Consider the following 23,918-nt stretch of genomic DNA (forward strand, 5'->3'; position numbering starts at 1 on the left):
TTTTCAAATATCACAGACTCGGTGCATACACAAAGAGTACAATCCTTAGGTTTGTAGAAATATATAGTTAAATATGTATTACATTTAGTGTAGGCTTAAAAAGAATACTAACATTTGATGAAACAACAGATTCCCCATAATGAGACAAAGAGAAATCAGGATGGACATTTAAATAAATAAATCTGTTTTTTATAACAATAAAAATAAGAAAATCCATTAGATGTGTTAATTCTAAATCTACTGTAGATATGTTGCTGATTCTAAATTCAATCGCTGGTACATTTAGCTCGCTACAACAGAATCAGAGTGCCAGGAAATCATCATATCACAAGCATAGGCCACGCATAAAATAATAAATATTTGAAAAAATGTAATTCAAGTTTCTTAATCTGAAGGCCTATCCTTGAACACCTGTGTCAGGAATATGCCAATACATTAAGTTTACATGCCTACAGTCGAGTGGTTCCACTAAATAAGAGTTTGGAATCTATCGATGAGAGCAATACTGATATCAAAGCTACTGGCACTTTTACTGCTGCTTAAGAATTGACCAACGTGTGTGTAGGCTCTGTGCCATCAAACAGCAGCTGCCCACACTGACCTAGTATTTGTGCCAAGACGAAAACTGATTCTCTGTAATCAGTTTAGTTACACCAGATTTTCATCTGGAATAATAAAGATTATAAGCATAGTTGGGGGTTTCAGAGCAAAGACCACCGACACCAAGTAGACCAAACGTTCTCCTTCACTGGCAATGGTTTTCTGATTGAAGGTATCCTTAGTTGTTTTAGAAGGCAACAGGAATTGGCTAACTTTGTTTAGCCTGGAAAACTAAACAGGATGAGGCCTGGCTAGGAACTTCAGGAGAACTCCAGAGAGAGAAAGAAGTTTAAAAAAAAAAAGAAGAAGCAAAAACATAAAACAGAAATGGCAAACCATCCTCACATTGCTGCCAAGAAAATTTGAAGGATATATCAGTGATGTGCCATGAAAAAAACAATCTATCTCCGGTCTGCTTCAACTCCTGCTTAAAATTAAAGAACTATAAGAATACAGAACAGAAGTGCCCCTATAATAGCTCCAGGAATGTATATTATTCCTCAAGACCATCCCGTCTGGTGGGATGCATTTCTGTGGACACAAGTTCTCTACACAGACTCTGGAATTTCTGCTACCTTAATGTCTCTTGGGTTAAAACCAGCCAGTAGAATAAAAATATTAATATTAAATTATTATTGGTACTTTGAAAAGGCCAACAAAGGTGCCGGGTTCAAACCTAAGAAAGTGAAGGAGATTTAGTGAGCAATTTCGATATGAGACTAGATGAAGGGCTTTGCTATTTTAGTAGATTAATAAATACCAAGCAAACAACAATCTGTGCTAGGTTCTTCGAGACAACAAGGTTGTTGGTTTTGAAGGATGTGCTGGGTTCCTATCTACTACATGTTGTTTATTTCATGCTGAGTCTTCTCTGTGTTTCCCCCTGGAATAGGGAACAACCAACCTTCTCATAATTCTGATGAAATTTAGGAAAAATAACTCTCCAGCTTAGTTGGGAAGGCAAGTTGTATGATCTGATTTCACCATTATCATGCTTTTGGAGTTCATGGCAATTGAGTTGGCTACAGAACCTGCCATCTGCCGTGGTATTTACAACAGAAAAATGGAGTGATGGTGCCAGCTCATTACAAAACTGATCCACCGTGTCAAAATGGAGGACATTAGCATGTTCTTTTAGCATCCTGCTGCCAGCATCTGATGTCAGATTGCTAATCACTTGAAGTCATCTGTCCTAAACAAGCACTGCCAAATCCTTCTTCCAGGCCAGCAGCAACAGACAATGTTGTAAGTTTATGATGGAATAAAGTGCCTTAACGGACGGTAAAAATCTAATCATTTAATCCCCCCATTTAATTAAATATCACCAGCTCTTGATGTTTTAGTTTTTAATAATCCATTGAGGTATTTATATTTCACCGTATAACCAAATACCTCGCCAAATTCTAGCAGGCAGGAACATCATTTACAGTGATTAAAATGGAATCTATATCTTCTTTTCCTTAAAATTGTCTTGTTAAAATTAAACTGGCCTGGATTTTAATACACTAGGCATATAATCTACATGATGTCACTACAATTTAACTATATGCCTATATCTATCCATATCTGTGGTCAGTATGGAACCCATTTCTGTATTCAAGCAAACAAATGTAATATCTACCATTTCAATTAAATGGGGAGGTGTTTAATTGGCATTTTGAATATGAATAAGATCAGGTTTTCCAATTAATGAAAAAGAGAAAAATCAAAATTGAGAAGAGCAAACTTATACCAAAGTGTTAATAGATACAGATTTGTTTTATTAATTAGCTGCCATGCTTTTTAATCAGCTAGGCAATGAGATACACAACTGCAAATATATTAGAATATTTTGAACATGTTAATGAGAATATGTCTCACAACAATGTAAAAACAATTTTAGCATTTGAGAAATGTCATCTTAATTGTGTCACCTGAATTAAGATGCAACAAAGGTATTTAACAAGGGTCAATTCTGCTTTAACCACAAAACCTACACCTGATTGATATGTTAATAATCAATTAATATTTCAATCTCAGTCTTTGAAAACTATTGAACAATCTTAAATAAAGTATGTTTTGACAAACCCTGAGCATATAATTTAGATTTTTCAATCTGCAAGTAACATTATGTTGCCATTTTTCCCCATCCATTACTGCAGGTCATGCATGCCCCAATATACCCCTGAAACACAGGATGTCATTTCCTCATAACATTTTATTGTTCAAACATTTTGAATTTTACACTTTTTTATTCCAATTTTTCTTCTGGTTGTAAACACTGAGCTAACACTTGCATCTGCAAGGTAAACCTATGCTCAAATACATTTGCCTACTTTTTTTTCATATATCACACATTCTGGGGAATTCTGGGAATTGAAGTCCACACATTTTCAAGCTGCTAAGGTTGAGAAACCCTGCAGACTTCAGTGAGAGAATCAAACTATATGTGGTTATGGCAGGGGTCTTCAAACTTGGCCCTTTTATGACTTGTGGACTTCAACTCCCAGGATTCCTCAGCCAGGCATGCTGGCTGAGGAATTCTGGGAGTTGAATTCCACAAGTCATAAAAGGGCCAGTTTGAAGACCCCTGGGTTATGGTGTAGGACTGGAACTGATGAATGCAGGGTCAAGACCATCTGCAGCCAGGGAACCCTACTGGGAGGTATGAGATGGTTACTTGCTATCAGCAGAACCAATCTCACAGATTTGTTCAGGGATAACAGGAAGGGAGATCCCTATATGAGGGACAGCAACTTGAATTCTTGGCGAAAAGGAAGGATAATTATCTTCCTCACTGCCACCAGCACATGGAAAATACTGACAATTGAACTAAACTGAAGTTAAACGGTCTTCTTTTGTTTGAGCAATTTTATTCCTTTTCTATATTTATGTCACCTTCCTTTCCTAATGGCCCTTATAAGAAGCTAGCAGAGTCTTACCCTCTTTACATATTATCAGAGTAGAGAAGAAAGTAGAAGCTGTTCTTAAAACTCACAGGAAGAGAGACCTATAGGAAATATACAATGTCTAGCCTCAGGAAAACCCAGACTTAAGGTATATAGGTGTGGCCAAGAATGCTGATGAATACTGGGAATGCTTATTAGAAGAATGCAAATAATAAGAAGCAAGAATAGAGGAAAAAAAGAATGTTCCAAAGAAATATTTTTTTAAACTTTCAAAGTATATATTTAAAAGTTATTCACACTCATGTTTGATTTACATTTGAACATTTGTGCATTTAACTTGCCCTCAACAGCTTATTTCATGGGTTATTTAACACTTGGAGCTAATTTGTATTCATTTAAATAAAATTAGAGTATAGACTGGCTTCAAAGATAGCATGAAGCTTACACCATGAAGCTTACACCAATGACAACAAGGGAACATCAAAATTAAATTAACCTCAGAATGAATACCCAATAAAAGGCAGCTGTAAAATTAAAACAACTTTAAATGTTTAGTTCAATGCTAAGCTAAAACAAACTCCATTTAATAGCTGAATAAAACTTTTAAGAGAAAGTACAGGTGGTTCTTGACTTACCACCACAATTGAGCCCAAAGTTTATGTTGTTAAGTAAGAAATTTGTTAAGTGAATTTTGCCCCATTTTATGATTTTTCTTGCCACATTTGTTAAGTGAATCACCACAGTTGTTAAATTAGTAATGCAGTTACGTGAATCTGGTTTCTCCACTGATTTTGCTTGTCAGAAGGTCGCAGACATGATCCTGGGACACTGCAACCGTCATAAATACGAGTCAGGTGCCCAGTATCCAAATTTTATTCACATAACCATGGCGATGCTACAATGGTCATAAGTCACTTTTTTTCAGTCCTGTTGTAACTTTGAAAAGTCATTAAACGAACTGTTGTAAGTTGAGGACTGCCTGTAATCAACAATAATGTGATTTCAAGGTTTTTTGTAAAAGACTCAAAGGATTGGACCAGCCACAGGGGAATTCAAAGAGGACAATCTGATTATACCATTGCGGTGCAAGATCCAGGCCTTTTGTGATGAACTGACACCAATCCCACCATGACTGTCAACGTTTTGATGAAATCAAATATGCAAACACACACGATAAGGTGATAATCAGTCCGACAGGTATAGGATTATAGTTGTTATCCTATGACTGCCAATTTACAGAGATGGAGATACAAGTGGGGCTTTGGATTATGAATTTAAAGCGATATGGATGAAAGAAGGTCAAGTAACTCAGAGCCAAGCCTTTTAAGCCTTTGAAGATTAAGGCTGTAAAGGTTTTTTTTTCCCCAGTGCAAAGTCTCTTTCAAGTTAAACTTAACTCATAGTAATTTAAAGGGTATTTTCGTGTAATTTCTCTGCCAGCAGGATGGAAATGGTTTCCCATTGCCATCTTCCAGGATGCTGGTGGTGCTGCCTCCCGAGACAGCAATATTTTAATCTGAGCTCAGAAATACGTCACCAGTAAGAGCAACCGGCATGGTGCAGAAATGAGTCTGTAATAGCTGAATTCTATATTTGCAGAACTGCCTATGAAGTATAGGACCAAGAGCATTCAGCAGCAGCTTATATGATTCTTAAGCATCACTTTGTTCCAGTATTGGACTCCAGACTCCTATGAAACACAGTTGTCAGAGTTTACGTCAAAGAATTATGGGAGCTGGGGTCTAAGATATTTGGAAGGCACTGCATTGCTAGTCCAACATATTGCTTTGTTTATGGCTATGTAAAGATGAACTAGTCCTAATTTGAATGATTAACAGATGACAGCAAAGAGATACAGAAAACTCATACTCTGCTGCTATTGGACGGTTGTTGGGATTTCTGCAACCTGGATCTGAATTTCCTCTGTTGCTCAACCATTTATACTGCCTAATTAAATACACTTTCTATAAAGCAAGACTCTTCTCTGCTTACCTGAATGTATCTCTAGAGGAAGATGCTTTATTACTGTGGACATAGCAGACCTTCTGCCCTGCTATATCCATTTGGCTGAAACTTGTAATGGGAATTCCAGGATAGCTGACATATTCTATCTGTCCATACTGTGGTGGGGAAGTAATCACATAGTGTAGCTCCTCTGGCTTCTTGGTACCATCAACTGCAAGGAGGACATCAGTCATCAGGAGGCCTTTGTCACCCATCCACACAGTGAGGGGTCTCATAATCAGCGCAATGTTTCCTATAAGACATTTTAAATATGGACCATTATCAAATATTTTGTATCAGCCTTTCTCAATATCATGAATCAGGTTACAATTTTTATCACCCGCTCACTAGGGCATAAAATCTGCTATATTCTGCCACACATTCATATGCACAGGCCTATCCCAATTTGATGCTTTCTAGATATCTTGGACTACATCCTTTCTCTCCTCCTCAATCAGGATAGTGTTTTATTGCACATGCATATGTGTTAGTTTTGCCCACCGGGGAACATCCAGATATACTACATTTCAACTCCCACCCTCTATTCAGGGGTTCTCAACCTTGGCAACTTTAAGACTTGTGGACTTCAACTTCCAGAATTCCTCAGCCAGCAAAGCTGGCTGAGGAAGTTGAAGTCCACAAGTCTTAAAGTTGCCAAGGTTGAGAACCCCTGCTGTCTATCCAGGTCAATACTGTATATACTATGTGAAGATCTAAAATAAAATTACCCTTTTCCACATCCTTAACAGCAACAGGAAAAACCACTTCTGGAGATCTGTTGCTTCCATCCCAAAGATGAAAGGAGAAGCTGTCTTCACTGTTTGTTCCAAGAGCTCCAGTGTGTATATACCTCACAGTGTTCATGTCTATATTCTCCTGGTTGCATTTCATCCCTTTGTACAGTGTCACCCAATCATGATCTACCTAGGACGGAAAATTGAATCATGACTTTGAGATATTATGTGGTGTATTATTATTATTATCATCATCAATATTAGAGTATTATTATTAACATTATATGCTGTCCATCTCCTAGTAATTCTGGTATTATATTATTGATGCAGTTGTTAAAAAGATTTTACTGCTGAACACAAGCTCTAAAACAGTGGTTCTCAACCTGTGGGTTGGGACCCCATTTGGGGTCGAATGACCATTTCACAGGGGTCGCCAAACAACGCAGTCCGCCATTTTGAATAGAGTCTAATTCTATTGGCTTTCAAAAGCCAATAGGAATTGTCCAGGCTGTCTCTGCCCTGCTGAGCCCGCCAAAAGTCCCATTCTGCAAACGGTGATGCACCAGTTGAGTAGTCCTCGACTTACGACCGGTTGAGTAGTCCTCGACTTACGACCGGTTGGGGGGTCGCGGCATTAAAAAGGTTGAGAACCACTGCTCTAAAACAAACTCCAGTCTTCTTCGACTTGGCACTTATCCCATCAACAAGTCAGCCAACACACAAAACACACGCTTATCCCCTGGCTACCAAAATTTCTCAAAAATTCACTTTTTTCCTGACTGCTTTATGCAGGTCTAGCTTTTATACATCAATGACTACCATTTGTATCAGAGTGGCAGCACTAAGAACTTTATTTGTAGGACATAACTAATCAGACATGCCTGCTAAATATGCTGTGCAATTCAATAAACATTGCGAAACTGACTATGGGATTACCGTATGAACTTTGGAAGACTGGGTTATGTAAAATCAACTTGTGAAGCTGAGACAAGAATGTGATAAGTGCCAAGGGTGGAGGGGTAAACTATAATCTCTACTTCTGCTAAAGTCTTGGAAGGCAGAGAAGGGCAAATTTCGTCTTTTAAAAAACAATATTTGTTTCAAAGGTATACAAAGGGATGATGACCCCATCCTATGCATATCTGCAGGCAGATAACTGGAATAATATAAAAAAGAAATAAGGTACAAGTCAAGCTGCAACTGTAATATCATTGGCTGCCAAATTTTCTTTCCTTTTCTAAGACTTCCCACTTCTCCCTAATTAAATCAGGGTGCCTTATATTTCCTTTCTATATACAGCAGCTGCCAAGCTTGTCCTGTGTCTCTACAACTGCTGTGTCTCCTAGGCTGAAGTGGCTCCAGGTTAGAGCCGCCCCTGAATTTTTGAACGGAAACTCTTAGAATAGTGATGGTTGAGAAAACCTGCCATATTCCTTGGCAGTGTATAACATTGTTCAAATTCAACATTAGTAGCATTTTGATCATTAAAAAAATGTTAAAGCTGTGATGGATTTTCAAAATTATCTCATGCTCACGTTTCCAATATAAACAGGGAACCCTTCAATGGATTATTTTTTTAAAAAAAACCTGTAAATTCTATTAGTCGCTGCAGTGTATTTTAGTCCCATGACAGATATTTAAGAAACAGAAGGATTACACTCTCTCCCATTCTTAGTGAAGACTTGAATCTCTTTTTCCAACACTTTGTTTGCTTTTGTTGAAAAGGAAAAACTAACCTTGAGCTGAAGATGTCCATTTTCTGGAATTCTTTCAAATAGATAATAAATTTGTTCCCGAGGAGTATCTTTATCTTCAGCTGACAAAACAGCACTGGAAATTATCTGTGCTTCCCCCATATTCACCTCTATCTTACCCTTTCTGCAACAGAGAAACAAAGATTCTTTGGAAGTGTGCTTAAAATGAAAATAATCACTGAAATGTTCAAGAGAACACATATCTATGTGCACAAAATTTCAGCATAAGTAGAGAAGGCTCCGTGGTGGTATTGTGGTTCCATGATATGTATTGAGATTTTAAATTATGAACTGATTCACAAAAATTATGAAGACAAATAGAGGCATACTAAATCATGCCTTTTTCTGTTTCTTTTGTGATTTTTTTAAATAAATTATCATCTCAATCTATTTAAAGTAAAACATAGTTCTTATGATTTAAGAATGAAATTAATTAGAAAGTATTGTTTCGTATCTAGTGGACTGCTCAAATAATATTTTAAACAGATAGGATGTGAGATTTATTTTTTGCCCCAGCTGTATAAGAAATTTTAGGATACTTTAATTCATATATTTTGGTTTGAAATCAGAGTATACTTTAATATAATTTTTAAGAAAAATGTAATAACCAAAAATGCACATGTGATGTTTAACTATGCTTCTAAAATATGGAATTTGTCATTTCATGAAATGCTTTAGCTCTAGTACAGTGGTGGCGAAACTTTTAGAGACCGAGTGCCCAAACTGCAACCCAAAACCCACTTATGCATTGCCGGGTGCCGGTGGGCGTGGCCACCAAGTGGCCATGGCCACCGAGCTGTCGGCTTGTGCTCACTCACTCGCTTGCTCGCTGTCCGCTCTGAGTTGTGCTCACTCTCTCGCTGTCTGCAGCAAATGCTGCTTCTGCCAAAAGTTGCTCTTTTTATAGCCTCTCCCCTATTCCCAGACTGCGCATGCACAGAAAGGGGGCATTGACTTACCTGAACGCCTTTTCTCAGCACGGAGATGGATAATCCACGCAGTGGGTTGAGACTGTATTCCTGGCCAATCAGATCAGTCAGCCAAAGTTGCCACGCCCCGTCTTGGACCATGATCCTTTAGTCTTGACTCGAGCGCAGCCATTGACTGACAATAAGACGTTTTGGCTCCACTAAATATACCCTATTATTCTAGTCTATAAGGGCGGGTGTGGATTATCCATCTCCGTGCTGAGAAAAGGCGTTCAGGTAAGTCAACGCCCCTTCTCCAGCACTGGAGATGGATAATCCACGCAGTGGGACATACCAAAGCCTATTGTCCCTTGGGTTGGGGAATAGACTGGTCCCGTGTGCAACTTTGGTCTAGCACCTGCTGGAGAACCCTCCTACCGAAGGAGGCCTCTGCAGAGGAGTACCTGTCGATTTTGTAATGACGAATGAATGGAGAGGGCGAGGCCCAAGTGGCTGCCCTGCATACCTCTTCAATAGAAGCCTGCATGGCCCATGCTGCTGAGGTGGCAGCACTCCTTGTGGAATGGGCTGTGATATGCTTGGGGACTTGCAAGGACTCCGCCTGGTATGCCCCCGTGATGCATGCCCTAATCCACCTACCGATGGTAGAGGACGAGACCTTCCGGCCCCTAGTAGCAGGGTGGAAGGATATGAAAAGCGCTTCTGAGCGTCGGAATTCCGCTGTGCGTGAAATGTAATGTCTTAGTGCCCTGCGTACGTCCAAGGTGTGCCATTGTTGGTCCAGGGGATGAGCTGGGTTTGGACAGAAGTCTGGTAGGACTATTTCCTGTGATCTGTGAAAAAGGGAGTTGACCTTTGGAATGAATGAAGGGTCTATTCTTAGGACTACCTTGTCCCTGTGAAAATGGCACAGGTCCTTCCTCATTGAGAGAGAAGCTAACTCGGATATCCGCCGAGCTGACGTGATGGCTACCAAGAATGCTACCTTATGGGTCAGATAGCGAATGTCACATGTTTTGAGTGGTTCGAAGGGCGCTCTGGTAAGAGCTTGTAGTACTCGTGGTAGTTCCCACGATGGATACCTGTGCACGGTTGGCGGTCTGATGTTTGCAGCCCCCTTGAGGAAGGATCGTATTAAGGGATGCTTGCCCAAGGATTCACCGGGGCTGGCAGAAAGTATAGTTGAGAGGGCGGCGATTTGCCTGCGCAGTGTGTTTGGCGAGAGGTCCCTCTCTAGGCCATCTAGTAAAAATTCTAGGATCTTGGGAATTGTGATCCCTTCGAGTAACAATTCCTGTTTAGAGCACCATGATTGGAAGCTTCTCCACGTGGCCTCGTAGATATGGTTCGTGGAGGGGCGCCTTGATGCCTGTATGACCCTAATTACACCCTGTGAGCAAGCCCCCTTGGCTAAAATTGACCGTTCAAGAGCCAGACGGCTAGTTGTAGCCATTGTGGCTCTGGGTGGGAGATCTCCCCCTGCTTGAGGGAGATCCTCTCCGGAGGAATCCGCCATGGATTCGTGCGGGAGAGACTCCTCAAGTCTGCAAACCAAGGTCTCCTTGGCCAATAAGGGGCCACAAGGATTACCTCGGCCCTTTCCCGCAGAATCTTGCATACTACCGCCGGAAGGAGAGGTAAGGGTGGAAACGCGTACAGGAGCCCCCTTGGCCATGGGCTCCATAACGCGTCTGTCTGCTCTGCTCCCTTGGATGGGAATCGGGAGAAGAAGCGAGTTAGGTGGGCATTGGAAGGAGAGGCAAAAAGGTCCACCTGGGGAAGCCCGAAGCGGTGACAGATCTCCCTGAAGATCCTCGGGTGTAGTTGCCACTCCGAGTGATCTATTGTTGATCTGCTCAACAGATCTGCTTGGATGTTTGCCTCCCCCGATATGTGGTCGGCCTTTATGGAGGCCAGATTTTGTTCCGCCCAGGCCCCCAGTAGGAGGGCCTCGGCCGAGAGCGAGCGAGAGTGTGTGCCCCCCTGACGGTTTATGTGGGCCTTGGCTGTCACGTTGTCCGTCAGGACCAGTACGTGCCTGCCTTTTATGCTGCTGTGAAAATGCCTTAACGCTAGGTGAATAGCCCGCAGCTCGAGCCAGTTTATGTTGTGTCGGAGATCCACCGCTGACCAGCGGCCCTGTGTCCACTTGGTCCCCAAGTGGCCTCCCCAGCCGAATAAGCTCGCATCTGTTGTGACTACTACTCTGTCTGGTTCCCTGAAGAGGGACCCCCTGAGGAGAGCTGGAGATAGCCACCACCTGAGGGAGTGTCGTACTCTCAGAGGTATGCCTACCCTCTTCCGGGATGCACTGATTTGTTGTCTCTGAAACGGGAGCATGAACCATTGCAGTTCTCTTGAGTGCAGCCTTGCCCAAGGAACTATTGCTATGGTCGATATCATCTTCCCTAGCAGCTGGGAGAGGCAGACCAGCGTCACTGACTGACCGCGGCTTACCTGTTTTACGGCTTTCTTTATGCTGCTGAGGCGTTCCTGTGATAGGTACACCTTGCATTCCTTTGTGTCTATGACCGCTCCCAGGTGGAGTATTCTCGTAGTTGGGGTTAGATGGCTCTTTGGAAAGTTCACCGAGAAGCCGTGGTCCTGCAGCATTTTTATCACTAACTTTAGGTCCGCCCGAGACTGCTGGGCGGACGATGACTGGATTAGAATATCGTCCAGGTAGCACTGGACTCTGACTGGTACGTTTCTTAGTTGTGCTGCCAGAACCGCCAGAATCTTGGTGAACACCCTGGGCGCTGATGACAGGCCAAATGGAAGTGCCCTGTATTGAAAATGGTGTCCCCTGTAGGCAAACCGTAGAAAGCGGCGGTGAGCCAGAGAGATAGGGATGTGCAAGTATGCCTCCGTGAGGTCGATCGATGCCAGAAAATCCCCTTTCCTTACGCTTCCAAGGATGGAGCGTAGTGTCTGCATTTTGAATTTGCGGTATTTTATGTAGAAATTTAGCCTTTTCAAATCCAAAACGGCTCTCCAACCCCCCGAGGGTTTTGGGACCACGAAGAGGATAGAATAAAACCCCTGGTCTCTCTGGTTCATAGGCACCGGCTCTACGGCCCGTATGTTTAGAAGGTGCTGAACGGCCTCGTTCATGAGCCTTCTCTTTGTTGGGTTTGTGGGACAGGGGCACGGGCGGAAGCGGTTCGGGGGCTTTGAGAGAAATTCTAGAGATAGACCATGACGTATGGTGTTCCTGACCCATACGTCCGTGGTGGTCTCTTCCCACTGGGGAGCAAACCCTGCTAGTCTGCCCCCTATGGGAAGGTCTGGGCGGGAGTCATCTGGTACGGCGGAAGGGGCGGTTGTTCCCCCGAAAGGGCCGTCTTCCCTGTGTTTGCCTATGTCTTGTGTTCTGTCTGTCCCCCTGTCTTTCCCTATCCTGTCTAGCTTGGAAGGGTTGGGAATTTTGAAAGTAGTTGACCCTGGCTTCCGTACGAAAGGATTGTTTCCTTCCCCAGGAGCCGGGTCTCTTGTCCTGCCTTTTAAGCATGTGTTTAAGGACCTTGCGCTTGTCCTTGTTCTCTGTCAGGTATGGCGTTAGTGCCTCACCAAACAGCTTTGCCCCTTGGTACGGAGCCGAAGCCAATTTCCACTTGGATTTGGTATCCGCCTGCCAGTTCTTTAGCCAGAGGATGCGCCTGCTCGTGTTGTTTGCCGCCATTGCCTTGGCTGAAAACTTGGTCGCTAAAAGTGTTGCGTCCGACGCATATTCCGTGGCCGCTACCATTTTGCTGAGTTCCTGATGAGTGCGTATATCTTCCATGGGAACCCGGCCCTGTAGCTCACGGAGCCAACAAAGTGTGGCTCTGGTGAAAAAGGACGCGGAGGTAGACGCCCTGGTAGCCCAAGCTATTGCCTGGTGCGTTCTCCTGTAGTTGGACTCACTCTTTCGGTCCTCGGCTTTAAGAGCCTCAGCAAAATCTCCTGATATGGCCGTGTCCGATATCAGGGGACCTATGGGTTCGTCCACCACCGGCACCTCCAATGTTCCCTCTAGCTCCCTTGCTACGTTAAATAGCTTCCTCTCCGCATTGCTAGGAAGCGGTAGGGAGGTTGGCGCTGCCCACTGTTTCCTTATTGTGTTTAGGAACATGGTCGGGCATGGTATGCGGTGTTGAGTGGTTACCTTTTCGGCGAACGTCGGCTCAGCCTCCGTGTCAACTGTGACAGGCTCCGCTGGTGTCCCATGCCCCAGATGGGCTGTGGCCTCAGCCTTGCGCAGAATAGTAACAAAAAGAGAAGGGTTAAACAGGCCGCTGAAGGACGGCCCTTGAGGTGAGGTGTCCTCCTCCTCCTCAGACATTTGAATCCCTTGTGACGTACCTGGCTGGTCCAGGTAAGCTTCCTCAGAGACCGACGAGTCTGAGACGGAGGAGAGGTCCTGATGGTCCTCCGTTTCCTCCCGATGCCTCGTTCTAAGTCCTAGAGACTTGGCTTTTGAAGTTTGAGCCCTGGCCTCAAATGCACGGTCCACTGCCTGTGCTATTAGGGTAGCTAGCAGATCCCCCGTCAATGCAGGAGGAGTGACCATTGCCTGCGACCCTGCAGGTGCTGTGGTTAGCATGGTCCTCGGGGTTTCCTGTAACCTCCGTGGGGAGGGGGATCGGGAGAGCGATGAGAATTCGCCTATCCCACCCTCTGTTTGGGACTGTGATGAGCTCCCTAATGACCAAATGGCCCGTGGGGATGAAGGGAGACCCAGCGGTAGATCAGGACCTATTCCCCCATTCTGCCTATTTTCAATTCTGGCCCTTTTCTGGGCTCTGTCGAACTCTTTTTCTAGGGCTTGGTGTCTTCTGATTGCCTGTTTGTCAGCCTTCTTTGATGACTTCCTTGCAGCCTTTCTAGGGGCTGCAGAGGATTCCGAATCCTCTGAAGCAGGTGCTCCAGAGGATGAAGGCGGGGCTCCAGTGGAGGGAATGATTGCTTCCTCCATTCTCCACTAACGCTGGGCCGCGATAGGGGGGACCCAGGTAGTAGGAGAGCTCCAACTTTGAGTAAGGACAGGCGCACTACTGGGGGCGTCTGGAACTCAGGAGCAGACTCTGCCAAATTGTCAGAGTTAGTCACTGTGCACGGATAAGAACAGGCACGCTAATGGGAATGCCTGGAACCCGGCTTGACTATGGTGGGTAAGGACAGGCACGCGACTGGGGATGCCTGGGACCCACCACTAAATCCAGAGGCGTACGGGCCACTAATGGGGGACCCGAAGTCTGGAAGGAGCCAAAGGCAACTAAACACAGTTAGTTATGAAAGGTTCTTATTTACTTTAGGTAGAAGACACCAAGTCCTGGAACCAGTAGCTATGTGTCTGATTTGAATGTCTCTGAATGAATAATAGATGCTTTAGTACCCCAGTACTGCTTGCCTATTAATTCACTCCAGCGGCTGAACCTAGCTTTCTTAAGGAACTTTAACTCCCCTGTTTGGACAAAAAATATGGCCGCCGCTGCCAGGAAACTACTGCGCATGTGTTAACAAGGCTGCCTATGCCACGTGCGGTTGTAACAAAGAGCTGCGCGTGCTTCCAGCTGTGCAGACAATGGCGCCTCGTTTAAAAAATCCTGAGCAGCCTGGAGTGAAAAGACTGCTCCTTCGCACGCCAGCTGTTTCCCTTAATCAATCTCCCTCCCAGCATGCGTCCCCTTTGTCCTCCGCTTCCCTCGCTAACTGCTTGCCTTTCTGTCTTTTTTTTGTTTGTTTGTTTGTTTTAAACGCGAGGGGTTGCCCGAGCCTCCCCGTTTGTTTAAGGCGGCTGCCGGCTGCTGAAAGGTGGCTGGGGTTGGTTAGGGAGGGGAGTTAGGGATTTCCCCCTTTTAAGTGGGGGTGGTTTCCCCTGTAGGAATCTGACTTCCTGAGTTTTACAATTTAGCAAGGAAATTTTTGAGTGGTCAATTAAATAGAATTAAATTATCTCTAATTAACTTTTAAACTAAGCAATTTCAGCTACTAGAAAAAATCCCCCCTAATGGAAAGGAACTATACCTGCCCAGGAGCCAAAACGTTGTAGATGTCTCTGCATGGCCAGATCAGTCAAGACTGAAGGATCATGGTCCAAGACGGGGCGTGGCAACTTTGGCTGACTGATCTGATTGGCCAGGAATACAGTCTCAACCCACTGCGTGGATTATCCATCTCCAGTGCTGGAGAACTGCACATGCACAGAGAGGAGGTGGGAACAGCTTGGCCCAGCAATGGCTCGCATGCCACCAGAGACGGCTCCGTGTGCCGCCTGTGGCACGCGTGCCATAGGTTCGCCACCACGGCTCTAGTAGATCTGTTGCACGGTAAGGAGGAAATCTTATATAAATGGTAAAAAAGATGAGAACTCTTCTTGTTCTAAAAATGAAAAAAAATGAAACACTATGCTTTTATATAGTCTAGATTTAGTGGTAAGCTTGAGGGTTAAATTAGTTTTGCCTGAATAATGTAAATGTTCATAACAATGTATGTTAATTTATATTGACAGTCCATGTATGATATGCCATACACTAAATAAATAAATAAAGGACATTGTATGAATTTTTCTTTTTTCTGATTAGTTTATCTTTTTGTGCTTCAATTCTGTAGCTTTCTTTATTCTTTGTATACTGACTATATTTGTAGGGAGGGGTATACAGAAATACTTACATATACACACACACACACAGTATATAAACAGATCAAATTATCGTGCTTTGGACAAATTATGTGATGAACCAGCTCTCTGGAAAAGGCTGTGATGATGGGACAGGCAAAACAAAAGCCAAGAGGTGGTGGCTTGGACTCAGTTACAACGGAGATGGGTGCATTTCTCATTCAAGTTCATTTGATTAAGTGCTGCCACATGGTATAAAAAAAATAAACATATTTGTGTACTTATGGGTCACAAGTACTTCTGTGAATTTGAAAAGGCTTAATTTTGAAAACAAATCCATACATTTCGCCTGCTAGGAGAACTGATTATTTTCTAGCTCTAGCTTGAAAAAGCTTCGGAAAAGATTGATGGTGGCAAACCTGTTCACAAAGAGCTTCCATCCCCTTCAAGTCAAGCTAATCAAGTGCAAAACTGCAACCACGTTAGCAAGTGAGCTAGCATGTCAATAGGACTGCAGCATTGGCAGTGTTTTTCTCTGTACCCAAGACAGAAACAAAATTGATGAAATTGCTCAGAGATGGAGATAAATACTGGGAAGATTTTTTTTTACTGTTTTTCTATGCTTTAGTTTGCTGTTAAAAGACCAGGAGAGAGGCCAGAAGGAAGATGGAAGTCCCATACATATTATAAACGGAATAGGACATTTTATTGCTCGTGAGCTTGAATAACCTCCTGCATCTGTTGTTTAAGAAAAAAAGCATATGTATCCTATGCTAATTAGTCTTCAAGGACTACAGCATTTCCCATGTCTTGCCACATGTTGCTAAGGGTCTGCACCTTTAAGACTCTATTACATTAAGACAGGAATGCATTAGCTACAGCTTTTCCAATGGGATTTTTCCCAAGGCTGAAGCTTGCTTGGCACAGTGTTGTTTTTGGCCTGCAATCATAAAGAGGTAGATCATCCGATAAAATCGGATTATGACATTTACCATGGATGATCTCCATCAAATGAATGATGGAGAGGGTAAGCCTCCCGTTTCTGCTTCATTATTTGTTTGGGGGAAGGAAAAGACTATTTTTTTTTTTAAGCTCCATCAAATGTACTGGAAGGATGGCTCACAACTGTGCTCATAGACAGATGCACCTAGACTAGCAGTCCCATACACACACAAAAATCCCTGCAAACCAGCAACTGAAGCCTGCAGCACCAGCATTTAGATTGTCAAATAAAAGTTCATCACGTCATACCTCTCTATTAATGATGAGGTTGGTACTTCATGCTCAACATCACAAATATTGCATTGTAGTGTTTGTCATGCATCTTCTGAGCACCATTTGAGAAATCTAATATTATAAAATTAATGAGGAGTTGCCACAAAGAAGGGGGGGGGGATGTCAACTTATTCTCCAAAGCACCAGAAGGCAAGATAAGAAACAGTGGATGGAAACTAATCAAGAAGAGAAGCAATCTGGAATTAAGGAGAAACTTCCTAACAGTGAGAACAATTGACCAGTGGAACAACTTGCCTTCTGAAGTTGTGGGTGCTTCATCATTAGAGGTTTTTAAGAAAAGACTGGACAGCCACCTGTCTGAAAGGGGGTACCTTGCTCAATAGTAGTAACTGTGAGACGGATCTCAGAGTCTTAGTGGACAATCACTTAAATATGAGCCAGCAGTGTGCTGCAGCTGCCAAAAAAGCCAACACAGTGCTGGGCTGAATTATCAGAGGGAAAGAATCAAGATCACGTGAAGTATTAATACCACTTTACAATGCCTTGGTAAGGCCACACTTGGAATACTGCATCCAGTTTTGGTCACCACGATGTAAAAAAGATGCTGAGACTCTAGAACAGTGGTGGCAAACCTATGGCACGGGTGCCAGAAGCAGCACTCAAAGCCCTCTCTGTGGGCACACGCATCATCGCTCCAGTCCTAGGCCTTCAGCTGGGTTTTATAAAACTTTTTTGCTTTAGGCCTCCGCCACCATGTACAAAAAAAAAAGGTTCAATCAGTCAATTTCAACTTCTCGTGGGGAAAAAAAAAGATCTTGCAAAGTTGAAATTGATTGATTGAACTTTTTAGTCCCACCCAGTCTGCCATTACCACCGCAGCCATGCCCAGCCAATGGGCCATACCCAGCCAATGGGCCACACCCACCCGGCACTCGACGATGCATAAGCGGGTTTTGGGTTGCAGTTTGGGCACTCAATCTCTAAAAGGTTCGCCATCACTGCTCTAGAAAGAGTACAGAGAAGAGCAACAAAGATGATTAGGGGACTGGAGGCTAAAACATATGAGGAACGGTTGCTGGAATTGGGTATGTCTAGTTTAACGAAGAGAAGGACAAGGGGGACATGATAGCAGTGTTCCAATATCTCAGGGGCTGCCACAAAGAAGAGGGAGTCAAGCTATTCTCCAAAGCACCTGAACGCAGAACAAGAAGCAATAGAGGGAAACTAACCAAATAGAGAAGCAACCTAGAACTAAGGAGAAACTTCCTGGCAGTTAGAACAATTAACCAGTGGAACAACCTGCCTCCAGAAGTGGTGAATGCTCCAACACTGGAAGTTTTTAAGAGACTGGATGGCCATTTGTCTGAAATGGTAGGGTTTCCTGCCTGAGCAGGGGGTTGGATTCGATGACCTCCAAGGTCCCTTCCAACATTATTTATTATTATTATTATTATTATTATTATTATTATTATTATTATTATTATTATTATTATTATTATTAGGTATAGGGTCTCCTGCTGGAACAGGGGGTTGTACTAGAAGACCTTCAAGGTCTCTTCCAGCTCTATTCTGACCAAAATATTATATGATTCCTATCTCAACATGAGGTTCTTTCTACATGGAGCCCCCTCAAAATTCTATCAGGTACTTTCTAGTAAAAAAAACTATCTTTCCAATAAGGTGACTTTTCCAACTTAATCAGGGACTAGTATCATTTTATCTGTTGGGTTCAGTCTAGAAAATACTCTTTTCTTTTCTCTGTGAGTGGTATTCCTCTGCTGCGTGAAGAAAGTAACACAGGGAGTTGGAAAGAAAGGGGCAATAAGAAGAGCCCATTCACAATGAATGCTTAAAGGTACAGATTTAATGTTGGAAGCTCCCCTAAGGCCTTTTTAGGTGTTCTGATGGAATAGTCAACATTAGAGCTGCAGAGGGTTTTTGTTGTCCCTTGAATTCATCCCAAGTTATCATGGCTAAACATAAAGCACAGAGAACAGTTGGTAAATAGAATCTGAACTCCCTTTGGAATTTGGCAGAGAGCCATCCTAGTTTTCTAATAGTTTTTTTTTTTTAATGCAATATAGTCTGTGTCCATCTGTGTTAGCAGTGGAAGGACACCTGTTCTTCCTTCTCTCTTCTGTTTGTAGTGACCACGCCACATTATAAAAAGAAGGAGGCAGTTGGAGCAAGGATACAATGGGATCCTTTGTGCCAGTAGCAAGCACACAAGGAGATTGTTTTGAAGTTTTGTTTTTTTAAAAAAAAACCTACTACCTCAAATTTCAAACCAACCCCTTGGTGAACTTCCTACTAATGCAAAAAGTTCAGTTATTATCCTTTCTCTTTTGTATTATAAAGGACACTGTTCTTTTGTCAGGAGAATGACATAAAAGAAAAAAAACAATTAGAGGCAATGTATGGAAAACAACCACACCTTCCCTCTCAAATCCCAAGCAAAATGTTTGCCTTTGAAAGCAACGGGGGGGGGGGGGGGGGGGGAGAAGATCTCTCATAAATGCCCTGGTTCTCTGCTTCAGCCTGGCATTATTCGAAATGCCCAACACATTCACCTCCAAGGGGGGGGGGGAAATTGCACAATCCTTTCTTTCCATTCTCTTCTCCTGTCAGTGATTTGGGGAACTTCCTGCATTTACATCTGAAGACATGACCCAGAGTGCAGGATTTTGAAGGTTTGTTGGGGAGAAGTTTGATTTGCATCCTCTCCACAATTTATAGTATCTTTTTGCAAATAGGCTGAAGAAGGATTGGTATAGACAGCAATATAAGTACGTTTTGTCTCCTTGGATGAACAGGGGGGAAAAAAAGCTATTCTTGGCCCAAGAATAGACTGACCAATAGAGGGTATGCTAACATTGTTATTAAGGTGACCAGCCATCCTCCTTTAGGGAGGACAGTCCTCCTTTTGTAAGTTCTGTCCTCCCTCAAAAAGTGTCCTCCTTCATGTCCTCCTTTTCGATATTTGAAGACTAATCTGCAGGGCTTTTTTTTCCCCCTCATAGAACGCTCAAAAGGGCGTTCCAGCACCTTTTTTTGATGTTTTGTTTTCAACTTTTGCATGAGCTGTGCTACTCCCGCTATTGGCTTTCGAAAGCCAATAGGAATTGCTGCTGAGCACGCCAAAATACCCGGCTGGCAAACTTTGCACATGCAAGTTGTCTGTATTATTGTTGCAATGAATAAAATGTTTCTTTTATTTACAATATTTTTTTCTTCAATTTTTTTGTGTCCTTTTCATTGTAAAAAAGTTGGTCACCTTATTGTTATTGCTTTTTTAACAGCTTCCCAAAAACCGTCCAAACAATATTATTTCATTGGAATAATATGTAACAATTGCCTGCTTGGATATACTAGTCATTACAAAATATTCTTCAGTGAGGAGGAATACTTCATGGAAAACATTGCTAGCATTAATGTGGGCATTTACCAAAGATGAGCTTTTAATCCCAAATGTGGTCAGTGCCGAAATCATTTGGTCAGTATAAACTTAGCAGTTTGGAAGAGGTATCTGTAGCTTACCTGCTCAGCACTGGCTTCTCGTCATTAACTGGGTTAACCTTAACTGAAATGGTTTTTGACACTTTATGTTTCCCATCCGACAGCTGGATTGAAAAGTCATCAACTAAGCTGTCAGAGTCATCGTGTAGATACACAAGCTTCAACCCTAAAAGGTAGAGAATATAAGCGGGTAACAAGGAAAAGGAGGGGAGAAAGGAAAAGGAGAAATTTATTTAGATTTATAAATTTATAAGTGCCTCACATAATAAATTGCCATATTTGTTGCTGCTACTAAATTAATTATTGTAATTAATATTGCAATATGGCGATATGGCAACTAAATGGCAAAATATTGTCAAATTAGAACCCAACATTCCTTAAGTCAACTGTGTTTGAAAATACAGAAAATTGGCTTGACTTAAATATTTACACAATAGATAAAATCTTGAAAATCCTTCATACGGTTTATTCTGATTTGATCTCTATTTATTTTATTTATAGACTATTTTAATTAATGAACTGACGAATCTTTTATTAATAGAATTCTGTTTCATCTATTAATTTTTAATTTAGTATTCTATTGCCCATTATTTGGAAATTGTTTCAAAGAACCAACATGGCCAACCCTTACCATTTTTTAAAACCTCCATGGAGAAACCATCCACCTGAATCTCATGATACTGTTGACTAATAATTGCCTGCCTGTAATGGAAAATATTGTTGCCATATACTCCCTTAACAAGAAACCCATGGTGGGGCTGTTGAAGGACAGTAAACATGAGGATATCTTCTGGTACATCCAAATCAACAGCATTGATTAAAGATGCATCCAGCTCTTTCATCTGTCCCTCTTGCACCTGAATAGTCAACAGAAGATAAAAGTCAACTCTTTCACAAAATGAATGAGAAGAAATAAAACTCTCAGGTCTACCGATCAATCAAATATCACTCAGTAAATTACCATTAGACTGTTCAGTGTGACAAAGGCTTTCTTCTTTTTAATTAATACAAGTGAGCTCCAAGATTTAGAAAAAGAACAAAATGCACTTTTCATAAAGGGTTGCCCGCCCCTGAGCATTTTTTGTATGTCATTTCACGTACACACAAAGAGAAAGAAAAAGAAATGTACTAACAGAACAGACTTGAAACAGGTAAAAGGAAAGAGAAAGTGGAAATTGGCACAAGAATGAGAAAAGCAAGGAAAGACTGACAAAGTACATTTTCATTCACAACTCATCTGCAATATCTACACTCATCTGGGATTGGTGTCATACTTCTGGGTTCCCACGACATAACTGAACCTCTGTAACTCAGCCAATTAGGAAGGTTGTAGAGATGCAATATTTAGTCTTCCATACTCTCCTCCCCAAAATTAAAGCAACACGAACAACGCTTCATAGAAGTTTAAGTGCACACAGGGTAGCAAAAGGACCAAGAAATAAAAGAGCTCTGCAAGTGTTGGATGCAGGTGAATGATACAACTCAAAATGTAGGATGGTAAAAAGGCAAGAGGTATAAATAAATTATTGTGAAGATAAACATAACACAATATTTTGCTCGACGTGGTTGCATATACATGCACATAAGATCAGAGATGGAAAAAATTTGACAGGAGACAGTAAAAGCAAAGATCACTATATTGCCTTGTTAAAAATGGTCCTTGGGACACCATTTCCTTCCTTACTGTAAAATTCCTTGCCATGAATTTCGGTTCTTCATCATTGGTTGGGTGAATTAACACATAAAATGGAGTCTCCACTGAATGATGCTTTCCATCAGTGACATACAGCATAAATTGGTCTGTAGTTGGTTCAATTCTCTTGTGCCTGGTCTGAACATAGTTAATATGCATCTTCCTCACATTTTCCATTTGAAATGAAGCTAGGCATGTTGGAGAGGAAATGAAAAGTAATGAAAATGCATATTTCTACCCTTAGCGAAAATAACAGTACAGATAACTAAACAAAACATATTCAATGCAAAGAAAAGGTTACAGAGAAATAAGAGAAAATTCTTTATATTTACTGGAGCCAATATTAATATCAGATAAACATGGGAAGTCACCTTCAATTAGTCGCACCGCACAATACAATGAAATCCACTAACAAGAACATGATAGATAACAAGCCCAACAGGCACCTATCAGCATATACAATAATGGCATGACACCCCAAAGAAGGTACCAACTTTCCTGTACTTAAAGACAAGTGGCCCTTCTCTGTAGCACAGACCTACCTATACTTATTCCTGCATTGCTTTTCTCAAAACCAGGCGATGGCAATATATTTTCTATGTACCCAAACTGGGGAGGGGATGTTAAAACAAACTGTAAGTCATCTGAATTGGTGTCTAGATCAGTGGCATACAAGTGTTTACTTGTAATAGCTGCTGAGGCACCCTCCTGCACAGCAAACACAAGTCCTGAAAAAAAAGAGAAGGAGAGACCAAGAAAAAAAGAGATGATTGCTGTTATTTAAACATATTAAATCCCCATGGTACTCTAGGCTAAAAAAAAAATATAACTAGTAATTAATGAGGAAAATTCTCCTTCAACCACTTGGTACCATTGTTTTCCAGTCAGACCAATGACTCTTCTTTCTCAGCAAGAGAAGAAGGAAGGAGAGAAAAAAACACACTTACAAAACAATTTTGCTGATAAGCTATTCAGAATGGTTTATGGGTTGCTCAAGATGGGTTGTTACCCCTGTTTGTCACAGCATTAATTGCCTGAAAGCTATTATGAATTGCTCATAATGAACCATTTTTCATGCATCAGTGCTTAATTTCTCTGCTGGGACAATCCTTCATTTTCAGAACATTGCCTGGATGATAGACAGCAAATCACAAATTTGCCCATACATGAGTTGTTGAAATGTGGTGTGCTTGCGCACAATACTGGCAAACCAGCTTTATTTTGCAAGATGTGGAAGAGCAATAAAGAAATATTAATTGGGACCACTACATAACACTAGAGCTCATTCCGGCAAAAATAGTCATAGTATTTAAGACTCACATATAATTTCGTTCACAAGAGAACTTTTGTTTTTAAATGCAATTTTTGTTCAAAGTCCAGTTAAGATGCCCAATATAAAAACTTTTAATGAGAAACCTGTGTAGGGAATCTTGTCTTGAATTTATAATTAATGCCTAGTAAAGTTTAGGTACTTAATAAACAATTATTAAAAATAAAACAATATGTATAATTCAGTTTTATCCCTATAGATTCTAAAGTAAAATCCTAAATATGTTCAGTTTTCATTTACTGATTTAAAAGTTGGTTGTTAAAATTAAACCAATGTTTAATCTTTTTACATTTAATTGCTATATTAAATATATGTAATAGGCTATTTAATTTCAGAGAACAAAAAGCGATTCATGTACTTTTAATGCTTTTTTTCCAGATTATTTATATTCTAAATATATTTGTGTGTCTATATCTGTGTCTGTGTGAAAACCACACTGAATTTTTTTTAAAAAAAAAAAAAAACAACCTTCTTGGAATATGTTTCCCCTTTATTTTTGCAACTTAATTATTGTAGAGAAGTTTCATTACCCAGAAAGCATTTTTTAAAAGTAGCCTCACCTGCAAACTGAAATAGTAAAGTTCTTTCTGTTATTTGGGTTTTGTCCAGCATAGTTAGAAATCTCAGCTCTCC

The 23,918-nt window shown here is 41.6% G+C and overlaps 1 protein-coding gene across 8 annotated transcripts in view; it reads right to left on the reverse strand.

The window, feature by feature from the left end:
- FREM1 (FRAS1 related extracellular matrix 1) overlaps nucleotides 1-23,918 on the reverse strand; it is a 90,226-nt gene that overhangs the window by 27,141 nt on the left and 39,167 nt on the right. For 5 of the 8 annotated variants that reach the window (XM_039363686.1, XM_039363685.1, XM_039363687.1 and 2 more), the window contains exons 18-24: nucleotides 22,498-22,683; nucleotides 21,947-22,143; nucleotides 20,894-21,119; nucleotides 20,284-20,428; nucleotides 7,963-8,104; nucleotides 6,221-6,416; nucleotides 5,481-5,745 (exon numbers count right to left, since the gene is read on the reverse strand). In XM_039363686.1, coding sequence (XP_039219620.1) covers nucleotides 5,481-5,745; nucleotides 6,221-6,416; nucleotides 7,963-8,104; nucleotides 20,284-20,428; nucleotides 20,894-21,119; nucleotides 21,947-22,143; nucleotides 22,498-22,683 — 1,357 coding nt within the window. Of the gene's footprint in view, nucleotides 1-5,480; nucleotides 5,746-6,220; nucleotides 6,417-7,962; nucleotides 8,105-20,283; nucleotides 20,429-20,893; nucleotides 21,120-21,946; nucleotides 22,144-22,497; nucleotides 22,684-23,918 lie in introns of those variants that run through there. The other 3 variants (XM_039363691.1, XM_039363692.1, XM_039363693.1) reach the window with 3 other exon arrangements.

The sequence above is a fragment of the Crotalus tigris genome, unplaced genomic scaffold (assembly GCF_016545835.1).
Source record: "Crotalus tigris isolate CLP2741 ecotype Arizona unplaced genomic scaffold, ASM1654583v1 scf7180000019563.1149672, whole genome shotgun sequence".
NCBI classification, from domain to species: Eukaryota; Metazoa; Chordata; class Lepidosauria; order Squamata; family Viperidae; genus Crotalus; species Crotalus tigris.